General features: G+C 43.7%; 1 protein-coding gene across 7 annotated transcripts in view; it reads right to left on the bottom strand.

The window, feature by feature from the left end:
• smarca2 (SWI/SNF related, matrix associated, actin dependent regulator of chromatin, subfamily a, member 2) overlaps nucleotides 1-23,852 on the bottom strand; it is a 217,922-nt gene that overhangs the window by 37,039 nt on the left and 157,031 nt on the right. For all 7 annotated transcript variants that reach the window (XM_036936591.1, XM_036936589.1, XM_036936588.1 and 4 more), the window contains 3 exons: nucleotides 23,165-23,270; nucleotides 22,947-23,048; nucleotides 11,896-12,031 (listed from right to left, as the gene is read on the bottom strand). In XM_036936591.1, coding sequence (XP_036792486.1) covers nucleotides 11,896-12,031; nucleotides 22,947-23,048; nucleotides 23,165-23,270 — 344 coding nt within the window. The remainder of the gene's footprint in view (nucleotides 1-11,895; nucleotides 12,032-22,946; nucleotides 23,049-23,164; nucleotides 23,271-23,852) is intronic.

Here is a 23,852-nt window from a genome sequence, read left to right on the forward strand (position 1 = left end):
CCGTTAACCACAGGTTCAATCAGACCTGAGCTCTGACCGTTAATCGCAGGTTCAATCAGACCTGGGATCTGACCGTTAATCACAGGTTCTGTCAGACCTGGGCTCTGACCGTTAATTACAGGTTCAATCAGACCTGGGCTCTGACCGTTAATCACAGCTTCAATCAGACCTGGGCTCTGACCGTTAATCACAGGTTCAATCAGACCTGGGCTCTGACCGTTAATCACAGGTTCTGTCAGACCTGGGCTCTGACCGTTAACCACAGGTTCTGTCAGACCTGGGCTCTGACCGTTAATCACAGGTTCTGTCAGACCTGGGCTCTGACCGTTAACCACAGGTTCTGTCAGACCTGAGCTCTGACCGTTAATCACAGGTTCAATCAGACCTGGGCTCTGACCGTTAACCACAGGTTCTGTCAGACCTGGGCTCTGACCGTTAATCACAGGTTCAATCAGACCTGGGCTCTGACCGTTAATCACAGGTTCTGTCAGACCTGGGCTCTGACCGTTAATCACAGGTTCTGTCAGACCTGGGCTCTGACCGTTAATCACAGGTTCTGTCAGACCTGGGCTCTGACCGTTAATCACAGGTTCAATCAGACCTGGGCTCTGACCGTTAATCACAGGTTCTGTCAGACCTGGGCTCTGACCGTTAATCACAGGTTCATTCAGACCTGGGCTCTGACCGTTAATCACAGGTTCTGTCAGACCTGGGCTCTGACCGTTAATCACAGGTTCTGTCAGACCTGAGCTCTGACCGTTAATCACAGGTTCAATCAGACCTGGGCGCTGACCGTTAATCACAGGTTCTGTCAGACCTGGGCTCTGACCGTTAATCACAGGTTCTGTCAGACCTGGGCTCTGACCGTTAACCACAGGTTCAATCAGACCTGGGCTCTGACCGTTAATTACAGGTTCTGTCAGACCTGGGCTCTGACCGTTAATTACAGGTTCTGTCAGACCTGGGCTCTGACCGTTAATTACAGGTTCTGTCAGACCTGGGCTCTGACCGTTAACCACAGGTTCTGTCAGACCTGGGCTCTGACCGTTAACCACAGGTTCAATCAGACCTGGGCTCTGACCGTTAACTACAGGTTCTGTCAGACCTGGGCTCTGACCGTTAACCACAGGTTCTGTCAGACCTGGGCTCTGACCGTTAATTACAGGTTCTGTCAGACCTGGGCTCTGACCGTTAACCACAGGTTCAATCAGACCTGGGATCTGACCGTTAATTACAGGTTCAATCAGACCTGGGCTCTGACCGTTAATCACAGGTTCAATCAGACCTGGGCTCTGACCGTTAATTACAGGTTCTGTCAGACCTGGGCTCTGACCGTTAACCACAGGTTCTGTCAGACCTGGGCTCTGACCGTTAATCACAGGTTCTGTCAGACCTGGGCTCTGACCGTTAATCACAGGTTCTGTCAGACCTGGGCTCTGACCGTTAATTACAGGTTCAATCAGACCTGGGCTCTGACCGTTAATTACAGGTTCTGTCAGACCTGGGCTCTGACCGTTAACCACAGGTTCTGTCAGACCTGGGCTCTGACCATTAACCACAGGTTCTGTCAGACCTGGGCTCTGACCGTTAACCACAGGTTCTGTCAGACCTGGGCTCTGACCGTTAACCACAGGTTCAATCAGACCTGGGCTCTGACCGTTAATTACAGGTTCAATCAGACCTGGGCTCTGACCATTAACCACAGGTTCTGTCAGACCTGGGCTCTGACCGTTAACCACAGGTTCTGTCAGACCTGGGCTCTGACCATTAACCACAGGTTCTGTCAGACCTGGGCTCTGACCGTTAATCACAGGTTCAATCAGACCTGGGCTCTGACCGTTAATTACAGGTTCAATCAGACCTGGGCTCTGACCGTTAATCACAGGTTCAGTAAGACCTGGGCTCTGACCGTTAATTACAGGTTCTGTCAGACCTGGGCTCTGACCGTTAATCACAGGTTCAATCAGACCTGGGCTCTGACCATTAACCACAGGTTCTGTCAGACCTGGGCTCTGACCGTTAACCACAGGTTCTGTCAGACCTGGGCTCTGACCATTAACCACAGGTTCTGTCAGACCTGGGCTCTGACCGTTAATCACAGGTTCAATCAGACCTGGGCTCTGACCGTTAATTACAGGTTCAATCAGACCTGGGCTCTGACCGTTAATTACAGGTTCTGTCAGACCTGGGCTCTGACCGTTAATTACAGGTTCAATCAGACCTGGGCTCTGACCGTTAATCACAGGTTCAATCAGACCTGGGCTCTGACCGTTAATTACAGGTTCTGTCAGACCTGGGCTCTGACCGTTAATTACAGGTTCAATCAGACCTGGGCTCTGACCGTTAATCACAGCTTCAATCAGACCTGGGCTCTGACCGTTAATCACAGGTTCTGTCAGACCTGGGCTCTGACCGTTAATTACAGGTTCAATCAGACCTGGGCTCTGACCGTTAATTACAGGTTCTGTCAGACCTGGGCTCTGACCGTTAACCACAGGTTCTGTCAGACCTGGGCTCTGACCGTTAACCACAGGTTCTGTCAGACCTGGGCTCTGACCGTTAACCACAGGTTCAATCAGACCTGAGCTCTGACCGTTAATCGCAGGTTCAATCAGACCTGGGCTCTGACCGTTAATCACAGGTTCAATCAGACCTGGGCTCTGACTGTTAATCACAGGTTCTGTCAGACCTGAGCTCTGACCGTTAATTACAGGTTCAATCAGACCTGGGCTCTGACCGTTAATTACAGGTTCTGTCAGACCTGGGCTCTGACCGTTAATTACAGGTTCTGTCAGACCTGGGCTCTGACCGTTAATCACAGGTTCTGTCAGACCTGGGCTCTGACTGTTAATTACAGGTTCTGTCAGACCTGGGCTCTGACCGTTAATCACAGGTTCTGTCAGACCTGGGCTCTGACCGTTAATTACAGGTTCTGTCAGACCTGGGCTCTGACCGTTAATCGCAGGTTCAATCAGACCTGGGCTCTGACCGTTAATTACAGGTTCAATCAGACCTGGGCTCTGACCGTTAATCACAGGTTCAATCAGACCTGGGCTCTGACCGTTAACCACAGGTTCAATCAGACCTGGGCTGTGACTGTTAACCACAGGTTCTGTCAGACCTGGGCTCTGACCGTTAATCACAGGTTCAATCAGACCTGGGCTCTGACCGTTAATTACAGGTTCAATCAGACCTGGGCTCTGACCGTTAATCACAGGTTCAATCAGACCTGGGCTCTGACCGTTAATTACAGGTTCAATCAGACCTGGGCTCTGACCGTTAATCAAAAAAAAAAAATATGAATATAATGATATTCCAAAAGAGGTCTGGAAATCAGGATGACAAATATAAATTATATTTGGACACATTTCTATTAGAACACACCAGACACTACACGTATCTAGAACCTAATATCAGCAACTCAGGTAGCTTTCACAGGGCTGTGAATGAGCTGAGAGACAAAGCAAGAAGAGCATTCTATGCCATTAAAAGGAACATTAAAATCGAAATTCCAATTAGAATCTGGCTCAAAATGTTCCAATCAGTTCTAGAACCAGTTGCTTTATATGTCAGTGAAGTATGGGGGTCCACTGTCTATTAATGAATTTACCAAATGGGACAAACATCCAATCGAAATACTGCATGCAGAGTTTTGCTAAGACTGCATTGTAAATTCAAAGAAAAACTCTAAATAAGGCATGTACAGCAAAACCCTCTCCTCATTCAAATAGAAAAAAGAGCCATCACATTTTACAACCATCTAAAAACAAGTGACCCCAAAACATTCCATCACACAGCTCTACAATGTCAAGAGATGAAACAAGAGAAGAGTCCCCTCAGCCAGCTGGCTCTGAGGCTCAGTTCACTAACCCAAACCAACCCCATAGAGCCTCAGGACAACACTCAGCCACCTGGTTCTGAGGCTCAGTTCACTAACCCAAACCAATCCCATAGAGCCTCAGGACAGCAATCAGCCAGCTGGTTCTGAGGCTCAGTTAACTAACCCAAACCAACCCCATTGAGCCTCAGGACAGCAGTCAGCCAGCTGGTTCTGAGGCTCAGTTCACCAACCCCATAGAGCCTCAGGACAACACTCAGCCACCTGGTTCTGAGGCTCAGTTCACTAACCCAAACCAACCCCATAAAGCCTCAGGACAGCAGTCAGTCAAAAATAAATCACCTACTGGAAAGGCATCACAAAAAATCTAAGTAAACTTCAATGCTATTTGTCTCTAAACAGACAGTACATGGTGGCAGACTATCTGACCACTGTGACTGATAGAAAACTGAGGAAAACATTGACTAGGTACAGACTCAGAGAGGACAGTCTGGCAACAGAGACCGGTCGTCACAGACAAACCTGGCTGTCCAGAGAGGACAGTCTGGTTATAGAGACCGGTCGTCACAGACAAACCTGGCTGCCCAGAGAGGACAGTCTGGTTGTAGAGACCGGTCGTCACAGACAAACCTGGCTGCCCAGAGAGGACAGTCTGGTTGTAGAGACCGGTCGTCACAGACAAACCTGGCTGCCCAGAGAGGACAGTCTGGTTGTAGAGACCGGTCATCACAGACAAACCTGGCTGTCCAGAGAGGACAGTCTGGCTATAGAGACCGGTCGTCACATACAAACCTGGCTGTCCAGAGAGGGCAGGCTGTGTTAACTCTGCTCCAGGGGAGAGGTAGAGACATACCTACATTTCCTATTACACTGTGACATATACTCAGACCTAAGATAAAATGTATTTCCCCAAATTATCATTCAGTACAACGAATTTGAAACTATAAAAGATTAAGAAAAAAATCTAATATTTATTGGGTAAAAAGCCTAAATGCTCAGGCAGCCAAATATGTGTCCTCCTGCCACAACCTGAGGGACAGCCTGTGAAAAGTGCAATGTAATGTCAATAATATTTTCCATTTAGTTTTGGTTTTCATACCATGTCATGTGTCTTCTCAGTCAGGTTGAGACTGATCTACTACCAGGTCATGGGTCTTCTCAGTCAGGTTGAGACTGATCTACTACCAGGTCATGGGTCTTCTCAGTCAGGTTGAGACTGATCTACTACCAGGTCATGGGTCTTCTCAGTCAGGTTGAGACAGGTCCACTACCAGGTCATGTGTCTTCTCAGTCAGGTTGAGACTGATCTACTACCAGGTCATGTGTCTTCTCAGTCAGGTTGAGACTGGTCCACTACTATTGCTTTAATGTATTATTATTCTCATTAATATTGTTGTTGTAGTTGCTGTTAATGGTAATCCCATTTCCACTACTACTATTATTATTGCTGTTACTTATGTAAACTTTGACAATGTAAGTAATTTAACTTGCTATGTCAATAAATGAGGAGAGAGAGGGGGATGAGGAGAGGGGAATGAGGAGAGAGAGAGTGGTGAGGAGAGAGATGGGGTGAGGAGAGAGAGAGTGGGTGAGGAGAGAGAGAAAGATAAGGAGAGAGAGGGGATGAGGAGAGAGAGAGGGGGTGTGGAGAGAGAGAAGGGGATGAGGAGAGAGAGAGAGAGAGGGGGATGAGGAGAGAGAGAGAGGGGGATGAGGAGAGAGAGAGGGGGATGAGGAGAGAGAGATGGGGATGAGGAGAGAGAGAGGGGGATGAGGAGAGAGATAGTGTGAGGAGTGAGAGAGATGAGGAGTGAGAGAGATGAGAGAGAGAGAGATGAGGAGTGAGAGAGATGAGGAGAGAGAGGGGGTGAGGAGAGAGAGATAAGGAGAGAGAAAGGGGATGAGGAGAGAGAGGGGGTAAGGAGAGAGAGGGGGTGAGGAGAGAGAGGGGTGAGGAGAGAGAGGGGTGAGGAGAGAGAGGGGTGAGGAGAGAGAGGGGTGGGGAGAGAGAGGGGTGGGGAGAGAGGGGTGAGGAGGAGAGAGAGGGGGATGATGAGGAGAGAGAAACCTAATTAAATAGGTACAGTATAATAAAGTTTACGGAATAGACTAGAGTATATATATGGTAGTGAGACAGCAGAGTGTTCACTACAGACAATGGATGGTAATGAGACAGCAGAGTATTCACTACAGAAAATTGATGGTAATGAGACAGCAGAGTATTCACTACAGACAATGGATGGTAATGAGACAGCAGAGTATTCACTACAGACAATAGTTGGTAGTGAGACAGCAGAGTGTTCACTACAGACAATAGATGGTAGTGTGACAGCAGTGTTCACTACAGACAATAGATGGTAGTGAGACAGCAGAGCTTTCACTACAGACAATAGATGGTAGTGAGACAGCAGAGTATTCACTACAGACAATAGATGGTAGTGAGACAGCAGAGTGTTCACTACAGACAATAGATGGTAGTGTGACAGCAGTGTTCACTACAGACAATAGATGGTAGTGTGACAGCAGTGTTCACTACAGACAATAGATGGTAGTGAGACAGCAGAGTATTCACTACAGACAATAGATGGTAGTGTGACAGCAGTGTTCACTACAGACAATAGATGGTAGTGAGACAGCAGAGTATTCACTACAGACAATAGATGGTAGTGAGACAGCAGAGTATTCACTATAGACAATAGATGGTAGTGAGACAGCAGAGTGTTCACTATAGACAATAGATGGTAATGAGACAGCAGTGTTCACTACAGACAATAGATGGTAGTGAGACAGCAGAGTGTTCACTACAGACAATAGATGGTAGTGAGACAGCAGTGTTCACTACAGACAATAGATGGTAGTGAGACAGCAGAGTATTCACTACAGACAATAGATGGTAGTGAGACAGCAGAGTATTCACTACAGACAATAGATGGTAGTGAGACAGCAGAGTATTCACTATAGACAATAGATGGTAGTGAGAAAGCAGAGTGTTCACTACAGATGCCACTTAGCAGACACTTCTATCCAAAGCGACTTACAGTCATGTGTGCATACATTTTTTACTACAGTACCAGTCAAAAGTTTGGACACACCTACTATTTCAAGGGTTGTTCTTTATTTGTACTATTTTCTACATTGTAGAATGACAGTGAAAACATCAAAATGATGAAATGACACATACTGTATGGAATCATGTAGTAACCAAAAAAGTGTTAAACAAATAAAAATATATTTATTATTTGACATTCTTCAATGGAATGGAATGCTTTTCCAAAAGTCTTGAAGGAGTTTCCACATATTCTGAGCACCTGTTGGCTGTTTTTCCATCACTCTGCAGTCCAACTCATCCCAAACCATCTCAGTTGGTTTGAGGTCGGGTGATTGTGGAGGCCAGGTCATCTGATGCAGCACTCCATCACTCTCCTTGGTCAAATAGCTCTTACACAGCCTGGAGGTGTGTTGGGTCATTGTCCTGTTGAAAAACAAATTATAGTCCCACTAAGCGCAAACCAGATGGGATGGAGTATCGCTGCAGAATGCTGTGGTAGCCATGCTGGTTAAGTTTGCCTTGAACTCTAAATAAATCACTGACTGTGTCACCAGCAAAGCACCCCCACACCATCACAACTCCTCCTCCATGCTTCATGGTGGGAACCACATATGCGGAGATCATCCGTTCACCTACTCTGTGTCTCACAAAGACACAGCAGTTGGAACCAATGATCTCAAATTTGGACTCAGACCATTTCCACCGGTCTAATGTCCATTGCTTATGTTTCTCGGCCTAAGCAAGTCTCTTCTTCTTATTGGTGTCCTTTTGTAGTGGTTTCTTTGCAGCATTTCGACCATGAAGGCCTGATTCATGCAGTCTCCTCTGAACAGTTGATTTTGAGATGCGTCTTGTTACTTGAACTCTATGAAGCATTTATTTGGGCTGCAATCTGAGGCTGGTAACTCTAATGAACTTATCCTCTGCAGCAGAGGTAACTCTGGGTCTTCCTTTCCTGTGGCGGTTCTCATGAGAACCAGTTTCATCATAGCGCTTAATGGTTTTTGCGACTGTACTTGAAGAAACTTTCAAAGTTCTTGAAGTTTTCCAGATTGACTGACATTCATGTATTAAAGTAATGATGGACTGCTGTTTCTCTATGCTTATTTCAGCTGTTCTTGCAATAATATGGACCTGGTCTTTTACCAAATAGAGCTATCTTCTGTATACCACCCCTAACTTCTGGAAGCAACATCAGCACAATAACTGTTCGTCGGGAGCTTCCTGCATTTGAAACCCTTTACAATTTAGATCTGTGAAGTTATTTGGATTTTTAGTAATTATCTTTGAATGATAGGGTCCTGAAAAAGGGATGTTTCTTTTTTTGCTGAGTTTAGGTACAAATACTCCAGAGAAATATGCTGGGAGTAGGGAATTTGCTTTGGATATTAGTGACCATTGTCCCAATGAATGTGTGAGGGATTTACAAATGCCTAGTTTTAAACCTTGTTTTATCAACAAGAAGAATTTTAAACATTTCAATGTGACCTTAATTTTGGTGACTTTGATTGCATTGCATCTATACCCGACCCAGAGTGGGCTCTGAACCACTTATGAAATGTTTTCAATTGTATTGTAGATAAACATGCTCCCAAAAAATTGAATAAAAAAATCTGTCTTGCCCTTGGTTCAGTCCAGAGCTATCTGAAGTCGTTCACAACAGAGATGCTGCCTGAGCCAAAGCTAGATTCAGACTCGGGCCCAGACTGGCAGTCAATCAGGCGATTTGAGAAATCTGTGTAAACTAGTTAAAAAAGCTCAATCTGATTACTATGTTAATACACTATCTGCATGTACAGGGAACCCAGCTACATTTTGTAAAGTTGTTTCATCACTGAAGGGTTGTGTCTCCTCTTCTCTCCCCAAATAAATGTATTTAAATTCTGGCCCTATTACTGACAAAATGAATATATTTAATGCATTTAATCACCATTTTATCTCTGCAGGCTTTATATTTGAATGCAGTTCAAAGCCAGCTCTTGAAAAGAGTAGTTTGGATGTTGATGGTGAAAATCTATTGAATGATTCTGAAAATGTTGGTCAGGAGTTTTCTTTTCTGAAATTCACTGATAAAGAAGTTCAGGGATGCTTTGTTAACATTAGACAACATCAAATCCTCAGGGGCTGATCATTTGGAGCCTGGTCTGCGTTAGTGTGCAGCGCCCCTTATTACTGGCTCAGTGGCCCACATTTTATATTAACATAGTTAGGAAGTATTCCAAAAGCATGGACATCTGCATATGAGCTGTCACTCCATTAGGGTGGGGATACAAATGATCTGGACATCTATCACTCCATTAGGGTGGGGATACAAATGATCTGGACATCTATCACTCCATTAGGGTGGGGATACAAATGATGTAGACATCTATCACTCCATTAGGGTGGGGATACAAATGATGTGGACATCTATCACTCCATTAGGGTGGGGATACAAATGATCTGGACATCTATCACTCCATTAGGGTGGGGATACAAATGATGTAGACATCTATCACTCCATTAGGGTGGGGATACAAATGATCTGGACATCTATCACTCCAATAGGGTGGGGATACAAATGATCTTGACAACTATCGCCCCATTTCAAGACTACCTTGTTTAGCTAAGATTCTTGAATCCTTGGTTAATGTACAACTTTGTTCCTTTTTATCTGATATTTTTTTTCTTAATATACACCAACCTGGGCATAGTACTACCACAGCAACCACGCTAGTTGTTAATGATCTTGTCAATGCCTTGGATGCTAGAAAGAGCTGTGCTGCTTTGTTTATTGATCATTGTTTATTGATTATCTCAGCGACAGAACTCAGGCCATCTTGATAGATGGGGTTAAATCAGAATTATCTCAGCGACAGAACTCAGGCCATCTTGATAGATGGGGTTAAATCAGAATTATCTCAGCGACAGAACTCAGGCCATCTTGATAGATGGGGTTAAATCTGAATTCTCTCAGTGACAGAACTCAGGCCATCTTGATAGATGTGGTTAAATCTGAATTATGTCAGCGACAGAACTCAGGCCATCTTGATAGATGGGGTTAAATCAGAATTATCTTAGTGACAGAACTCAGGCCATCTTGATAGATGGGGTTAAATCAGAATTATCTCAGCGACTGAACTCAGGCCATCTTGATAGATGGGGTTAAATCTGAATTATCTCAGCGACTGAACTCAGGCCATCTTGATAGATGGGGTTAAATCTGAATTATCTTAGTGACAGGACTCAGGCCATCTTGATAGATGGGGATAAATCTGAATTATCTCAGCGACAGAACTCAGGCCATCTTGATAGATGGGGTTAAATCAGAATTATCTCAGCGACAGAACACAAGCCATCTTGATAGATGGGGTTAAATCTGAATTATTTTAGTGACAGAACTCAAGCCATCTTGATAGATGGGGTTTAATCTGAATTTCTTGAGATTCAAAAAGGTGTTCCTCAGGGTTCTACTTTGGGTCCATTATTGTTCACTTTGTATATTAATGACATAGGAAACACTGTTAATACTTTTAACATTCATCTCTATGCAGATGACACAGTGTTGTGTTCCTGTGCCACCTCAGTGCAGCAGGCCAGTCGTGAACTTCGGCATGACTTTGATCCATTTCTGAAATCACTTACAGATCTTAAATTAGTGTTAAATATAAGTCAAACCAAGCTCCTGCTGTTCTCTAGGTCATGAAATGTTGATCCTGAGGACCTGCATATTTGCCCTACAAATGGAGCCCAAATTGAGCTGGTTTCTCAATATAAGTACCTGAGTGTCTGGATTGATGACAAGTTGTCCTTCCTAACGCATATAGAACATCTGACTAAGAAGCTAAGATCCTAGATTGTTTTTTTTACATCTGAATAAATCATGCCTCTGGATTGAAAATTGGAGAAAGATGGGGCAACCTGTTTTAAGACCCTTGGACACAGTCTACCATTCAGCAATACGTTTTATCACAGGGGACCATTTTAGGACATTGTAGTCTGTATATAAATGTGGGATGGACCTCTCGATCTGTAAGAAGAGCGCTGCATTCCCTTTGATTTATTTACAAAGCAACCTGACAGAAACTCCCTCCATACGTAACTTAATTTATTCATTTAAGAATCATAAGTTACCAAACCCGTTCTCAGGAATGGATAACAATAGAGATCCCTTCAGTCCACAAAGATTTGGGAAAATCTGTGTTTTTGCCCCTAATTTGTGGAACAATCTGCAGAGTTCACTGCAGTTAGATGTGCTGTTGAATGAGATTGCTTTTATTAAATGTGTTTATTTTGTTATTGTGTGCTGCATTATATTGTTTTATACACATGTGTATGTTTTATTATTCTGTTTTTATTGTAATGTATACAGGGCTCACTTGTAAAATAGATTTTTAATCTCAATGTGACTCCCTGTTTAAAGAAATAATACAAATAAATATTTTAAAAGCCTTGTCACAACACAACTGATTGGCTCAAACACATTAAGAAGAACATAAATTCCACAAATTAACAAGGCACACCTGTTACTTGAAATGCATTCCAGGTGGCTGGTTGAGAGAATGCCAAAAGTGTGCAAAGCTGTCATCAAGGCAAAGGGGGGCTACTTTGAAGAATCTCAAATATAAAATATATTTTGATTTGTTTAATACTTTTTTGGTTACTACATGATCCCATGTGTTATTTCATTGTTTTGATGTCTTACTATCATTATACAATGTAGAAAATAGTAAAAATAAAGAAAAACCCTGGAATGTGTAGGTGTGTCCAAACTTTTGACTGGTACTGTATGGGTGGTCCAGGGAATCAAACCCATTATCCTGGCATTGCAAGAGCCATGCTCTACCAACTGAGCTCTAGAGGACCACATGACAGACAAGTCAAGTACACATCCACAGAGATACAGTAGGTATATTTTTCAGTTGGATGAGTTGAGTACCTTGCATTGATTTTACATTACATTATATATGATTTATTGTCAAGAGAGAGGGAGGGGAGAGGGAGAGAAAGAGAGAATCCTTTATCTTACACTCTGCCTCCGACTCTTCCTCATCATCATCATCATCATCGTCATCATCGCTGTCCTCTTCACTCTCCTCCTCCTTTACGATTCTCTGTCTGGCACTCTTAAACACAGACTGGAGCACGATGGAGTCCTCATAGATCTACAGCACATAGACAGGATTAACATCATAGGTCTACAACACAGACACCACACCACGTTATAGATCTACAACACATAGACATAACATCATAGGTCTACAACACAGACACACCACGTTATAGATCTACAACACATAGACACAACATCATAGGTCTACAACAGACACCACACCACATTATAGATATACAACACAGACATAACACCATAGGTCTACAACACAGACACACCACACCACGTTATAGATCTACAACACATAGACATAACATCATAGGTCTACAACAGACACCACACCACATTATAGATCTACAACACAGACATAACACCATAGGTCTACAACACAGACACCACGTTATAGATCTACAACACAGACATAACACCATAGGTCTACAACACAGACACCACACCACGTTATAGATCTACAACACATAGACAAGACATCATAGGTCTACAACAGACACCACACCACGTTATAGATCTACAACACAGACATAACACCATAGATCTACACCAGACATAACATCATAGGTCTACAACACAGACACCACACCACGTTATAGATCTACAACACATAGACACAACATCATAGATCTACACCAGACATAACATCATAGATCTACAACACAGACACCACACCACGTTATAGATCTACAACACAGACATAACACCATAGGTCTACAACACAGACACACCACACCACGTTATAGATCTACAACACAGACATAACACCATAGACCTACAACACAGACTTAACATCATAGGTCTACAACACAGACACACCACACCACGTTATAGATCTACAACACAGACATAACACCATAGGTCTACAATACAGATACACCACACCACATTATAGATCTACAACACAGACACACCACACCACGTTATAGATCTACAACACATAGACAGGATTAACATCATAGGTCTACAACACATACACAGACACAACCACAGAATTAGGAGTTAGAATACTAGAATGGTCATGAACCCTCTTATGATGGTATAAAGGTCAGCCATGTTGGTCAGGGAGGTGGTCAACGATGGTTTGCCAGTGCAAACCAAGATATTGTGTAAAATAATGAATTTGAAGAATTTATCTGCCCTGTATGTGTGTTAGCTAGCTAGCCAGTTTTAGAAGAATGATTCCATAAATGTTTCTAATTAACTGCCAATAACACAGACAGACACCATGTCATAGCTCTACAACACAGACAGACACCATGTCATAGCTCTACAACACAGACAGACACCATGTCATAGATCTACAACACAGACAGACACCATGTCATAGCTCTACAACACAGACATACACCATGTCATAGATCTACAACACAGACAGACACCATGTCATAGCTCTACAACAAAGACAGACACCATGTCATAGCTCTACAACACAGACAGACATTATAGTATGGGATTGGTTGAAGCTCAATGTTAAATTGAAATCTCACAACCATCATATCTAAGTCAATGTAACACCAATGTCGATGAAAGTTCGCAAATCAACTTGATTGGAGGTACACAACACACTCCCTGCCTGTCGTCATGATCTGTCCGGCCGTTACCAAGAACCACATACCGGATTGTTGACAGGGTCGTTAGCATTAGGGTCGTCAGACAATCAATGTCTTGCCCAAACCTAGTTCAAATTCTAGACTACATATTAAAACGAGGCTACAGCATCCATAATGTGACAATTACATTTAGATTCATTTGGACTGAATACGCTTGTAGGTGCAACAGTTTTTTAAAATAAAATTCACAATTTATTGCTCTCACGTGCACATTGCCGTCCATTAAGAACCAACAATGTCCAACCTTTTTGTAGCATTTCTGACAACGCTAACATATTTTCATCCAAATATTTAGAGTTATAAAAATCCTCTTATGATGGGATAGAAGTTCTTATTTGATTAATGGTGGTCGGACCCATTTATGTGAAGCTAGCCACAATAAGGATTAGCGACAATAGTGGACTTTGCGGTTAGCCTTCAAAATAAAAGTATGGCATAATTCTACTATTTGAATTAATTTGCATCACTATCAATGACATACTTTTATTTTGAAGGCAAACCGCAAATTTCACTATTGTGCTTAAAACTTCTTGTGACTCTCAAACCCGGATCCGGGAACGTAATCATCACCTGACACTAATTAGCATAACGCAACGGACATAAATCTTCCTAGAAAATATTCCTATTCATGAAAATCACAAGTGAAATATATTGGAACACAGCTTAGCCTTTTGTTAATCACCCTGTCATCTCAGATTTTCTAAATATGCTTTACAGCCAACGCTAGACAAGCATTTGTGTAAGTTTATCATAGCCTAGCATAGCATTATGCCTTGCTAGCAGCAGGCAACCTTGTCACGGAAATCAGAAAAGCAATCAAATTAAATCGTTTACCTTTGATGAACTTCAGATGTTTTCACTCACGATGTTTTCACTCACTACAACGCCAAAAAAGATTCCAAATTAGCTCCATAATATCGACAGAAACATGGCAAACGTTGTTTATAATCAATCCTCAAGGTGTTTTTCTAATATCTATTCGATAATATATCCGTCGGGACAATTAGTTTTTCAGGAGGACCGATTGGAGTAATGGCTACCTCTGTATTTTACGCGAGAATCTCTCTTGGAGCCACCATGTGACCACTTACGTAATGTGGCCGCCTACAGCTATTCTTCAACAGAAATGCGTAAAACTACGTCACAATGCTGTAGACACCTTGGGGAATACGTAGAAAGCGTAAGCTCGTTGATGGCACATTTACAGCTGAATAGGGAGTCATTGGAACGCAGCGCTTTCAAAACCTGGGGCACTTCCGGATTGGATTTTTCTCAGGCTTTCGCCTGCAACATCAGTTCTGTTATACTCACAGACAATATCTTTACAGTTTTGGAAACGTTAGAGTGTTTTCTATCCAAAGCTGTCAATTATATGCATATTCTAGCATCTTTTCCTGACAAAATATCCTGTTTAAAACGGGAACGTTTTTTTCCCAAAAATGAAAATACTGCCCCCTAGTAATGCTTATTGTGGCTAGCTTCACATCACATAACCCGGTCCAGTCGAGCCTCACTAGCCAGATGAAGCTAGCTTGCTGCTTATAACGTTAACTTTGGGCAACAGGGTTAAGTATCTGACTAGCTATTTATTTTCATGAACTGAAGTTCAATATCAATAGTCGAACAACAAGTGGAAACCTAGCTAATACTCACTCAAGGATTCCTAAATCATTGCTAAGAATAATGAAAATGACTGCAGTTTCTACTGGTTATTGTTTTCAGGCTGGTTGTATTCATGCTAGCTAGGCACCAAGCTAAAGCTAGCTAACCCAGAAGTTGCGGTCGAACAAATTATGCTTTATTACCAACATAGTATTGTAAACACATCGTTCGTGGCCTGTGTTTGCTTGTTTGCAGACATTTTTGTACAGCTTTGACAGTGCTACTGTATCTTTTTGACACGCAAAGACCCAAACGGCGTTCCATAGCATGTATGTCATGAAGCTAATAGCAGTGACGTTGCTACTGTGTAACTCCGGTAGGGAAACATCTGAAAAATAGCGAGGTTGGTAGTGTGTACTGGTGATCAACCAGTTGGCGAAAGCCAACATCATCCACGACAGAGAACGGTTGATTGTCAAGAGGAATGAATTCCATTATCTTGGCTTTAATGGATTTCGCCGTTTGAGTTGTCTCGCTTAAATTTTCTTACTCTTTCAAATGTCTGCTCAACTTGTTGAATGCTCAATCCACACAGCAGACATTGTGGACTAGGTTAGGAATGCTGTATTGCACGTGTAGCGCAACATTTTACGTGGCGTAATTACGTCACAATGTCTGCTGTGTGGATCGAGCACGTTATATAGGTACGCACAGCAGCTTTGACATAGGTTTTTAACATTGGCGTTAAACTAGACATCGGGCCGATACCGATGTGGGCATTTTTAGCTAATATCGTCCGATTCCGATATGTTCACCGATATATCGTGCATCCCTAGTAGTAGGTCAAAGCTGTGTTCTGGAAAAGCATGGTAGTGCATGGGTGAATTAGGCATTATGGTGCTCATATGAATTTCCTTTCTTTTTCAGCTTTAGACCAATACCTATTCTCACTTAAAACAGACAACAGATCTACGACACAGACAGACATAACATCATAGATCTACAACACATAGACAGACATAACATTATAGATACTATTACAGAAACCCAGACACAAGCTGCCCAGTGACGTGAGCCTACCAGATGAGCTAAATGCCGTTTATGCACGCTTTGAAGCAAGCAACACTGAAGCATGCACGAGAGCACCAGCTGTTCTGGATGACTGTGTGATAATGCTCTCGGTAGCCGATTTGAGCAAGACCTCTAAACAGGTCAAAATTCACAAAGCCGCGGGACCAGATGGATTACCAGGACCAGGATTACCTCTCTTACTTCCGGCGCCGACAGAGATGGCCGCCTCGCTTCGCGTTCCTAGGAAACTATGCAGTTTTTTGTTTTTTTACGTGTTATTTCTTACATTAGTACCCCAGGTCATCTTAGGTTTCATTACATACAGTCGAGAAGAACTACTGAATATAAGATCAGCATCAACTCACCATCAGTACTACCAAGAATATGTTTTTCGCGACGCGGATCCTGTGTTCTGCCTTACAAACAGGACAACGGAGTGGATTCCATGCAGCGACCCCCAAAAAAAACAACTCCGAAAAAGAGGGAAACGAGGCGGTCTTCTGGTCAGACTCCGGAGACGGGCACACCGTGCACCACTCCCTAGCATTCTTCTTGCCAATGTCCAGTCTCTTGACAACAAGGTTGATGAAATCCGAGCAAGGGTAGCATTCCAGAGGGACATCAGAGACTGTAATGTTCTTTGCTTCACGGAAACGTGGCTCACTGGAGAGACTCTATCCGAAGCGGTGCAGCCAACGGGTTTCTCCACGCATCGCGCAGACAGAAACAAACATCTTTCTGGTAAGAAGAGGGGCGGGGGCGTATGCCTTATGACTAACGTGACATGGTGTGATGAAAGAAACATACAGGAACTCAAATCCTTCTGTTCACCTGATTTAGAATTCCTCACAATCAAATGTAGACCGCATTATCTACCAAGAGAATTCTCTTCGATTATAATCACAGCCGTATATATCCCCCCCCAAGCAGACACATCGATGGCTCTGAACAAACTTTATTTAACTCTTTGCAAACTGGAAACCATTCATCCGGAGGCTGCATTCATTGTAGCTGGGGATTTTAACAAGGCTAATCTGAAAACAAGACTCCCTAAATTTTATCAGCATATCGATTGCGCAACCAGGGGTGGAAAGACCTTGGATCATTGTTACTCTAACTTCCGCAACGCATATAAGGCCCTGCCCCGCCCCCCTTTCGGAAAAGCTGACCACGACTCCATTTTGTTGATCCCTGCCTACAGACAGAAACTAAAACAAGAGGCTCCCACGCTGAGGTCTGTCCAACGCTGGTCCGACCAAGCTGACTCCACACTCCAAGACTGCTTCCACCACGTGGACTGGGACATGTTTCGTATTGCGTCAGACAACAACATTGACGAATACGCTGATTCGGTGTGTGAGTTCATTAGAACGTGCGTTGAAGATGTCGTTCCCATAGCAACGATTAAAACATTCCCTAACCAGAAACCGTGGATTGATGGCAGCATTCGCGTGAAACTGAAAGCGCGAACCACTGCTTTTAATCAGGGCAAGGTGTCTGGTACCGAATACAAACAGTGCAGCTATTCCCTCCGCAAGGCTATCAAACAAGCTAAGCGTCAGTACAGAGACAAAGTAGAATCTCAATTCAACGGCTCAGACACAAGAGGCATGTGGCAGGGTCTACAGTCAATCACGGACTACAGGAAGAAATCCAGCCCAGTCACGGACCAGGATGTCCTGCTCCCAGGCAGACTAAATAACTTTTTTGCCCGCTTTGAGGACAATACAGTGCCACTGACACGGCCTGCAACGAAAACATGCGGTCTCTCCTTCACTGCAGCCGAGGTGAGTAAGACATTTAAACGTGTTAACCCTCGCAAGGCTGCAGGCCCAGACGGCATCCCCAGCCGCGCCCTCAGAGCATGCGCAGACCAGCTGGCCGGTGAGTTTACGGACATATTCAATCAATCCCTATACCAGTCTGCTGTTCCCACATGCTTCAAGAGGGCCACCATTGTTCCTGTTCCCAAGAAAGCTAAGGTAACTGAGCTAAACGACTACCGCCCCGTAGCACTCACTTCCGTCATCATGAAGTGCTTTGAGAGACTAGTCAAGGACCATATCACCTCCACCCTACCTGACACCCTAGACCCACTCCAATTTGCTTACCGCCCAAATAGGTCCACAGACGATGCAATCTCAACCACACTGCACACCGCCCTAACCCATCTGGACAAGAGGAATACCTATGTGAGAATGCTGTTCATTGACTACAGCTCAGCATTTAACACCATAGTACCCTCCAAGCTCGTCATCAAGCTCGAGACCCTGGGTCTCGACCCCGCCCTGTGCAACTGGGTACTGGACTTCCTGACGGGCCGCCCCCAGGTGGTGAGGGTAGGCAACAACATCTCCTCCCCGCTGATCCTCAACACTGGGGCCCCACAAGGGTGCGTTCTGAGCCCTCTCCTGTACTCCCTGTTCACCCACGACTGCGTGGCCACGCACGCCTCCAACTCAATCATCAAGTTTGCGGACGACACAACAGTGGTAGGCTTGATTACCAACAACGACGAGACGGCCTACAGGGAGGAGGTGAGGGCCCTCGGAGTGTGGTGTCAGGAAAATAACCTCACACTCAACGTCAACAAAACTAAGGAGATGATTGTGGACTTCAGGAAACAGCAGAGGGAACACCCCCCTATCCACATCGATGGAACAGTAGTGGAGAGGGTAGCAAGTTTTAAGTTCCTCGGCATACACATCACAGACAAACTGAATTGGTCCACTCACACAGACAGCATTGTGAAGAAGGCGCAGCAGCGCCTCTTCAACCTCAGGAGGCTGAAGAAATTCGGCTTGTCACCAAAAGCACTCACAAACTTCTACAGATGCACAATCAAGAGCATCCTGGCGGGCTGTATCACCGTCTGGTACGGCAACTGCTCCGCCCTCAACCGTAAGGCTCTCCAGAGGGTGGTGAGGTCTGCACAACGCATCACCGGGGGCAAACTACCTGCCCTCCAGGACACCTACACTACCCGATGTCACAGGAAGGCCATAAAGATCATCAAGGACATCAACCACCCGAGCCACTGCCTGTTCACCCCGCTATCATCCAGAAGGCGAGGTCAGTACAGGTGCATCAAAGCTGGGACCGAGAGACTGAAAAACAGCTTCTATCTCAAGGCCATCAGACTGTTAAACAGCCACCACTAACATTGAGTGGCTGCTGCCAACACACTGACACTGACTCAACTCCAGCCACTTTAATAATGGGAATTGATGGGAAATGATGTAAATATATCACTAGCCACTTTAAACAATGCTACCTTATATAATGTTACTTACCCTACATTATTCATCTCATATGCATACGTATATACTGTACTCTATATCGACTGTATCCTTATGTAATACATGTATCACTAGCCACTTTAACTATGCCACTTTGTTTACATACTCATTTCATATGTATATACTGTACTCTATACCATCTACTGTATCTTGCCTATGCTGCTCTGTACCATCACTCATTCATATATCCGTATGTACATATTCTTTATCCCCTTACACTGTGTACAAGACAGTAGTTTTGGAATTGTTAGTTAGATTACTTGTTGGTTATTACTGCATTGTCGGAACTAGAAGCACAAGCATTTCGCTACACTCGCATTAACATCTGCTAACCATGTGTATGTGACAAATAAAATTTGATTTGATTTGATTTGACGTGTACTCAAAGCATGCGCTGACCAACTGGCAAGTGTCTTCACTGACATTTTCAACCTCTCCCTGTCTGAGTCTGGAATACCTACATGTTTCAAGCAGACCACCATATTCCCTGTGCCCAAGAAAACAAAGGTAACCTGCCTAAATGATTACCGCCCCGTAGCACTCACATCGGTAGCCATGAAGTGTATTGAAAGGCTGGTCATGGCTCACATCAACAGCATCCTCCCGGATACCCTAGACCCACACCAATTTGCATACCGCCCCAACAGATCCACAGATGACGCAATCTCAATAGCACTCCACACTGCCCTTTCCCACCTGGACGAAAGGAACACCTACAGTTGAAGTCAGAAGTTGACATACACCTTAGCCAAATACATTTAAACTCAGTTTTTCACAATTCCTGACATTTAATCCCAGTAAAAATTCCCTGTCTTAGGTCAGTTAGGAACACCACTTTATTGTAAGAATGTGAAATGTCAGAATAATAGTAGAGAGACTGATTTATTTCAGCTTTTTATTATTTTATCACATTCCTAGTGGGTCAGAAGTTTACATACACTCAATTAGTATTTGGTAGCAATGCCTTTAAATTGTTTAACTTGGGACAAATGTTTCAGGTAGCCTTCCACAAGCTTCCCACAATAAATTGGGTGGATTTTGTCCCATTCCTCCTGACAGAGCTGGTGTAACTGAGTCAGGTTTGTAGGCCTCCTTGCTCGCACACGCTTTTTCAGTTCTGCCCACAAATGTTCTATGTGACTGAGGTCAGGGCTTTGTGATGGCCACATTAATACCTTGACTTTGTTGTCCTTAAGGCCTTTTGCCACAACTTTGGAAGTATGCTTGGGGTCATTGTTCCATTTGGAAGACCCATTTGCGACCAAGCTAAAACACTTTCTGACTGATGTCTTGAGAGATTGAGATTTTCCTCCCTCATGATGCCATTTATTTTGTGAAGTGCACCATCCCTCCTGCAGCAAAGCACCCCCACAGCATTGCTTGTACAGATGAATGTGGTACCTATCTTCAGGCGTTTGGAAATTGCTCCCAAAGATGAACCAGACTTGTGGAGGTCTACAATTTTTTTCTGAGGTCTTGGCTGATTTCTTTTGATTTTCCCATGATGTCAAGCAAAAAGGCACTGAGTTTGAAGGTAGGCCTTGAAATACATCAACAGGTACACCTCCAATTGACTCAAATGATGTCAATTAGCCTATCAGAAGCTACTAAAGCCATGACATAATTTTCTGGAATTTTCCAAGCTGTTTAAAGGCACAGTCAACTTGGTGTATGTAAACGTCTGACCCACTGGAATTGTGATACAGTGAATTATAAGTTAAATAATCTGTCTGCAAACAATTGTTGGAAATATTACTTGCGTCATGCACAAAGTAGATGTCCTAATAAACTTGGAAAAACTAGTTTGTTAACAAGAAATTTGTGGAGTGGTTGAAAAACAAGTTTTAATGACTCCAACCTAAGTGGACGTAAACTTCCGACTTCAACTGTATGTGAGAATGCTGTTAATTGACTACAGCTCAGCATTCAACACCATAGTGGCCACGAAGCTCATCACTAAGCTAAGGACCCTGGGACTAAACGCCTCCCTCTGCAACTGGATCCTCGACTTTCTGACGGGCCGCCCCCAGGTGGTAAGGGTAGGTAACAACACGTCTACCACACTGATCCTCAAAACTGGGGCACCTCAGGGGTATGTACTTAGTCCCCTCCTGTACTCCCTGTTCACTCATGACTGCACGGCCAGGTATGACTCCAACACCATCATTAAGTTTGCTGACGACACAACAGTCTGATCACCGACAACGATGAGACAGCCAACTGGGAGGAGGTCAGAGAACTGGCAATGTGGTACCAGGACAACAATCTCTCCCTCAGTCTGAGCAAGACAAAGGAGCTGATCGTGGACTTCAGAAAAAGGCAGGCCGAACAGGCCCCCATTCACATCGACGGGGCTGTAGTAGAGCGGGTCGAGAGTTTCAAGTTCCTTAGTGTCCACATCACCAACGAACTACCATGGTCCAAACACATCAAGACAGTCGTGACGACAAAACCTTTTCCTCCTCAAGAGACTGAAAAGATTTGGCATGGGTCCCCAGATTCTCAAAAGGTTCTACAGCTGCACAATTGAGAGCATCCTGACCGGTTACATCACCTTGGCATGGCAACTGCTCGGCATCTGACCGTAAGGCACTATAGAGAGTAGTGCGTACGGCCCAGTACATCACTGGGGCCAAGCTTCCCGCCATCCAGGACCTATGTAGTAGGCGGTGTCAGAGGAAGGCCCTTAAATTGTCATAGACTCCAGTCGCCCAAGACATAGACTGTTTTCTCTGCTACCGCACGGCAAGCGGTACCGGAGCACCATGTCTAGGACCAAAAGGCTCCTTAACAGCTTCTACCCCCAAGCCATAAGACTGCATTTCACGGTAAGGTCTACACTTGTTGTATTCGGCACATGTGACAAATAAAGTTTGATTTGATCTACATCATATAGACAGGCACAATGTCATAGATCTACAACACATGGACACCATGTCATAGATACATACACAACACATAGACAAAACATGATAGATATACAGACAGACAACATCAAAGATCTTCAACACATAGGCAGACATAACATTATAGATACACAGCACATAGACATACAGACCATCATAGCACTACAACACATAGACAAGCATAACATCATAGATTTACAACACATAGACAGAGGTAACATTGTAGACCTACAACACAATGAAAATACCAACATCATAGATCTACAACACATAGACAGACCTATCATAGATATACAAAACATGGAAATACCCACCATAGATAAACATACCTATCATAGATATACAACACATAGACAAACCACTCCATGTTATAGAACTACAGCACATAGACAGGCGCAACATCATAGATATACAACACAGACAGGGTGAGCAATATAGTTCAGGGTTAGGGGTTAGAGGTGACTGACCTGTGACCCCTCCAGGTTAAAAGTCTGAGCGTTGTGACAGAGCAGCATCACATCCTTCTCCAGGTCAGACACACTCCTGAACTTGTGGCTCCGCACACGCTCCTGGAAACAAACAAACAAACACGCACACAATCAGTCTGTCACACTTGGTAGGTTCCTCTGTCTGTCCTTACTACTATAGGTGTTATGTTTAATATGTATTATCTGTGGTTTGGTACCTTGATTTTCTTGAAGTCAACAGGTTTTCTGATCAGCTCGTAGTACTCTGGCAGCTCTTTCCTGGACGGCAGCTGGACAAACACCTCTGACAGCTGTCTGTTAGACCTGTTAACAAACAGACTTTAAAATACGAGGTATGGTAGTAGGTGCCAAGCTCACTGGTTTGTGTCAAGAACTACAAAGCTTATACACACACACATATATATATATATATATACATATATATACATATACATATATACACATATACATATATACATATACATATACATATATATACATACATATACATACACATATACATACATATATACATACATACATACATACATACATACATACATACATACATACATACATACATACATACATACATACATACATACAGTACCAGTCAAACATTCTACATTGTAGAATAATAGTGAATACATCAAAACTATGAAATAACACATATGGAACCATGTCGTAACCAAAAAAGTGTTAAACACATTTTTGATTCTTCAAAGTAGCCACCCTTTGCCTTGATGACAGCTTTGCACTAAGATGCAGTGCCTTAGACCACTGCACTACTCGGGAGCCCAAGAGCTGGGAGGAGAAGAGAGGAGATGGGAGGAGAAGAGAGGAGAAGAGAGGAGATGGGAGCAGAAGAGAGGAGAGGAGATGGGAGGAGAAGAGAGGAGAGGGGAG

This window comes from Oncorhynchus mykiss, chromosome 11 (genome assembly GCF_013265735.2).
Source record: "Oncorhynchus mykiss isolate Arlee chromosome 11, USDA_OmykA_1.1, whole genome shotgun sequence".
Taxonomy (NCBI): domain Eukaryota; kingdom Metazoa; phylum Chordata; class Actinopteri; order Salmoniformes; family Salmonidae; genus Oncorhynchus; species Oncorhynchus mykiss.